The sequence below is a fragment of the Sinocyclocheilus rhinocerous genome, unplaced genomic scaffold, assembly GCF_001515625.1.
Source record: "Sinocyclocheilus rhinocerous isolate Xijiao unplaced genomic scaffold, SAMN03320098_v1.1 scaffold8, whole genome shotgun sequence".
Taxonomy (NCBI): domain Eukaryota; kingdom Metazoa; phylum Chordata; class Actinopteri; order Cypriniformes; family Cyprinidae; genus Sinocyclocheilus; species Sinocyclocheilus rhinocerous.
Window position 1 is genome coordinate 1,051,966 of NW_015666800.1, and position 5,543 is coordinate 1,057,508.

The 5,543-nt window shown below is 34.4% G+C and overlaps 1 protein-coding gene across 1 annotated transcript in view; it reads right to left on the reverse strand.

Annotated features, from left to right (window-relative positions):
- Window positions 1–5,543, reverse strand: part of LOC107733079 (disintegrin and metalloproteinase domain-containing protein 12-like) — a 109,200-nt gene that overhangs the window by 58,846 nt on the left and 44,811 nt on the right. The window contains exons 5-6 of the mRNA XM_016544575.1: window positions 4,217–4,293; window positions 1,480–1,666 (exon numbers count right to left, since the gene is read on the reverse strand). Of these exons, the coding sequence (XP_016400061.1) occupies window positions 1,480–1,666; window positions 4,217–4,293 (264 nt within the window). The remainder of the gene's footprint in view (window positions 1–1,479; window positions 1,667–4,216; window positions 4,294–5,543) is intronic.

A 5,543-nucleotide genomic window follows, 5' to 3' on the forward strand; every position in this document is an offset into this window, starting at 1 on the left:
TATTTTTTTTTTTTTTTTACGATACTTACCTAGGTTTCCTTTAAAAAAAATTAGGGCAAAAGACTCAAATCCTTCCTTCTCATTTTTGAAAAGTGGAACTTTTAACCAGTGTTATTTTAGTATCATATATTACAGTTTTTGTTGGTATTTTAAATTGATTTAAAATGTTTTCTGTTTGAATTTTAATTTGAGGAAGTGTTTTAGCAATCTTGTTTTTTTTTTTTTTTTAACATATCTACATTTTTTGTTTGTTTTAGTTTGTAGTACTCAAAAAAATGTTTAGTAACTTTAAAAAAAGTATTTTATTTTTTGGTTTTAGTTAATGATAATAACCCTGCTTTGAGTGACCTTGATCATTACATTTGGACTTCAATTCTAAGTCTAAGGAACAAGAATGTGCAAAACATTGTCACATAATGTATATATACCAGGACATCATGTGTTTTAGAGATCTGTTTTTGTTTCAAGGAGCTCGGACCATCTTGAGCTGAGATACTGAAGTGTAAATGTCCACATAACCAAAATGTGTTGTGGGCTGTGACACACAGACAGCTGCTGTGGTTAAACCAAGTCATAAAAATACAAATTTAAAACCTGGTGGTTTTGCAATAGCATAGAGGTCACTCAAAAAATTAACAAAGTAGTGTATCAACTAATTTTTCACTTGACATGGATCGACCCTTTTCTCTTTTTCAGTTCTGCTTTGAGTCTTCAAATGCTATATCCTATAGTCAGTCGTTGAAGGCAGGAAAGCAGTCACATGCTTTGAGACTTGGGAGTGAGTGAGAAATATAAGGTGCATTTCGAATTTTGTTCAGTTAAAAGATTAATTTAATTAAACTGATTTGTTAATGAACAAAACACCACGACCACCAAAAATAGCTGATGCCTGAACCAACAACTGACCCCTCTGAACTGTCTATTTAACCTCCTTGTAACACGTTCAGATCTTTATAACTTTGACTAGTAGTTCTGTAGTCACCATGGTGACAATATCAGGAGTCTTCATCTCCTTTTGATTTATTCTCCTCGAATGGACGATGAAATTATCTATAATCTTTAGATGTGTCTGAAAATATCAGTGCCAGCATTGATACAAATCTGTAATCACTTTTATTATATAGATACCATCAGTTTGCCATTATGTTGAATTATAACAGCATCTTCTATCTACTGCTATCCATTTGAATCAATACAATGGGATCTTATTTAGACAGCTATGTTGTGATAAGATCTTCAATGTCAAGACTGCTATGTTGGGATCTTCTGTTAACCTTTGATGTCTCGCCGAGCTCTCTAATCTTGTTTTAGCATGCATGGGAAGTGAGGGCAACCACAATCCCCTCATCTGCATTAACAGACATCACATGCTGAATGATGCATGTTAATTTTTCCTCAAGAAAAAAAGTGACACTCTCCAAACAAAACACTGTTATAACAGCTGCTACATTGACAGTTGCTGACAGACCGCATTCATACCCTTGTGCTGAATGATTGTGGCGGTCCTCCAGCGCTCATATGGCTGACAGTCGATATGTTGTGTCCGTGTCCACAGGTCCCGGAAGGGAAGTGTAGGTGATGTCCTTCATAAATCACATGGGTGTCATTTGCTGGCTCAAAAGCTGGCTCCACCATCAGTGTTTTATTTTCAAGTAAGATAAACCCTCTGTGGATTGAATTCAGATTTAAACTATTTTAAAAAGTGTTTTTTTCCCCTACTGAAGCAAAACAGACAAACACATGTTACTAAGGTAACAGCCAACTTCTTTTGTGGTATACTTGCTAAGAAAAGCATCACAATTACTATTGCTCAAACTTAGCAGTGAAGTGTTAAAGTTTGATGCGTAACCTGTCTTGTAACGTTTGTGATATTGATAAGAATTATATCTCAAATTGTGCGGCTTGCAGAGAAGGGCTTTTTAAATTGATAAGTGTCTGGATTCATGAAACAAAATTAATTTTAATTGCCAATTTCTTCTTATTTTCTAAATTAATAATAAAGTTAAGAATATTTTGTTTTGCCAAAACATTTCTTAATAATGTTCTTATCTTTTTTCTTAAGATTGTTCTAAAAACAAAACTTTTTTTAGATTGTTCTAAAGATAAGAATTTCTGAAATTCTGAATTCCTGAAAAATTTTTTCTCAAAAATCATAAACATCCTTTTAAAATTATGATAAATTTCAACTTGTCTTAAATGCACAAAGGTAAGATGTTTAATTAATTTATTGAGTTGTTTAGAAATTGTGCACGATGTGCACAAGTACCCTGAAGTGACAGCAATTATCGATAATGTAAACAATGATCAGTCATGATTATGTATGAGAAGACTTTTTGCTGCAAAAATTAGTTAATTAGGGAATCCCATTCACAGGACGCATTCCCTCTAGCATGTGAGCACACATTGACAGTGGACAAAAGAAAAAGACAGAGTGCAAATGAATGCATCAGGCCACTCCATCTTGAGATATAGGTACTAAAACATGGCTGATTAAAAAACGTGACCCCAGGACTTAGAGACTTGGTGGTGGGCTCATTTGACTTGTACCAGTAAGCAACTACCAGGCAATGCCCTTGTAACCACCCAGAACACCACAGAAACGGCATACAGAAACCATTTCTTGGCAACCGCCCACAATACCATAGCTTTGTGTTGTAATGTAAACATGGACAAGCATTACTTACATTTCTTTAGAAAAAAATGCAATTAAGCTGTATGGTATAACTTGCAGGTAATTGTCTTGAGGTGCAGGACACTTTATGCTCTAAGTATGTAGTGTGAGCAAAAAGGATGATGTAAATGGGAGAAATTAATGGGGGAAATCATGAAGTCTGCATTCTGGCTAAATGCTGCAGTGACATAGCTAAAAAATATTAACTCTGAGATCAGATAATCTCATTCTAATTTAATTATATTTTTATCAGTACAATATCATTTTAAAACTAAAGGCAGATGACCCTCCACCATCTAATAAACTCTATAGTCAATAAATCCAGTTCTAATAAATCCATTTGTTTGTCTTTGTCCCATTGGAAAATGGGTGGATATGGATTTTTCTGCAGAATGACACTGGACTGTATGAAATTTAATTTCTCCACCTAGTTATATGACCAATAACCCATTACTCACCAGAGAGCGATATGACTGTGTTTCAAATGTGTAAATGTACATTTGTGACAAAACTGATATCCTTAATAATATAGCCATGGGTGAAAAAAGAAATTTTGAAAGATTTTGTTGAGAGATAGTTGAATATGAAGGATGTATGTATAAGAGCCACTGCTGCAGAATTAGGTTGCGAGATGAAGAGTGAGTTTTCACTTTGCAATATGATAACAAGATAAAACAGATGAAAATCTGGAGCCATACTGATAGTTCAAAATAATGCTTGCAGAAGGAATGATAATTTAAATTATATCTGATGATACCCCCATTGCAATTTATAACCAAGCTGCTAATATGAAACCTGAAAGTACTGAGCAGAGACAGTTCAACAGGTTTGCAATCTGATCAACAGTATTGCATATTTTAGCATTGGCAGATGTAAAAAATGTCCATCTCACACCCCCCACGCCAGTGAGGATAAAAAGCCACGATCACATTTACCTCGGCCTTGATTCACAGTAACCTTCTGTGTTCAGAAGTGGCCTTAATATCTGCCTACCTGAAAGTCTCCAGGCTAGTGATAATGAAGATAAAGTAAAGACTTTCAGTAGAAGTGTTTTGTAATTACACACAGGAGACCTGGGGTTTGCTTCAATCATAGCTCTGAGTTCATCTTTACCAATTCTGTCGTAAAAGTTGTGCTTCTACAACAAATTTACTGTAGCCATATGCTCCTTCTAATTATATTTAACAACATCGCTGAAGTTTTCATGACATGTTAAATGCTTTCAGTCACTTTATGAGCTTATCTTCAAGACAATGAAGCATGGGATGATACTAAAGTTTTTATTGATGTTTAATCTCACGGATTTATAGGCTCTAAATGAACCTTCACATAGGAAGAGTTGTGAAGTCCACTGGAAACAATATCAAGGCAATAAATGTTTGACAACTTAAGGTCTATAATAGCTTTCCACACTAAAGCACACATGCTTTAAACTAATTTTTTAAGGAGTTTTAATGACTTTGAAAATTGTAACTCAATACGGTTGAAATGACTGCCTATTCATAATGGGATACAGGAACATTATGGTGGTGATACTGTGCTTACCTGATACCAGTGCATGTACTGAGGCTGACATCAGAGTGTGTGTATCCTTGGACTTCACCATGGTAATAGCAATTCATCTGTGTGAAGAAAAGGAAAAATCTTTTCAAGTTTAAAACACAAGTACCAAATTTTAAAATTGTCCTCTTTATATTCATGTTGGTTTCATATGGTTTTGGAAAACTTTTACCATTTGCATGAAAAGTTACTTTTCCCAGTAAAAATATGTTTTTAGAAATATTATAAATGATTAATTAATAAATATTGTTATTTTTTTGGAGAGCCACACCATATGGCAGTTTACAACTTGCACTGACCGTGTCCTGTCATAAAAAGTTCAAATGATCAGATATTTTAAGATGAACTTATTGATCTTATTGACTTATTGATCTCGACACAGTCATGAGGGTCTGTGGTGGTCCTCTCTATAATCATTTCCTGTTTTATGCTACTTGCTCTTATGTATCTTTCTGCATGTTGGCCAATGCATGACTATGATATGCTGGACTAACATTTTTCAAATATTAATAAGCTGTGAAGCAGTTTAAAAAATAAAATAAGTAATAAAAGATTATGCCAAACCACTTAATAAGGTTTTCTTTTCAAGATTTTTTTAATGATGTTTTAGCACTACAGTATTAGAACAGATAACTTGACATTTTTTACTTTAATGCAAAAAATGAATGAATGAATAAAATAAAAAATAAATAAATAAATGAAAATGATTTTTAATACAGAAAATGTGTTCAACATAAAAGTAATTGTATGTTTGAATTGCATTTTTTATGTATTTTTGAATAAATGAATACGGACAAACAAAACTATGTCACTGACACAACAGCCAGATGTTCAACAAGAAAACTTTGGCCAAGAATTTTGTCCAACAGATCAAGTTGAAGTGGGGGTTATTTCCGAAATCAATTAACCATAAAATTGGATAATTTACTAACTGGAAATGGAAATGAGATCCTGTTCAGGTGCAAGATAATGTCAGATAATGTTGGTATTAAGGGATCATGTAGCATAGTGCCACGTAGCAAAAGTCATCTTTAAGCAGCTGCTTGCCGATGAAAACCACACTTTGAGGTGCCAGTAAGAGTAGTGTCTGCTGGTCTATTTTATACAAGGAAACTATTCTCCCCTGTTATGGCTGGCACAAACCCCCAAAGACCTTTCATGTGGAAATACAGGCTGGACATCTAATTGCCATCACTCACACGAATGTTCACACACACACACACACACACACACACACACACACACACACACACACACACACACGCACACACGCACGCACACACACACACACACACACACACACGCAGACAGA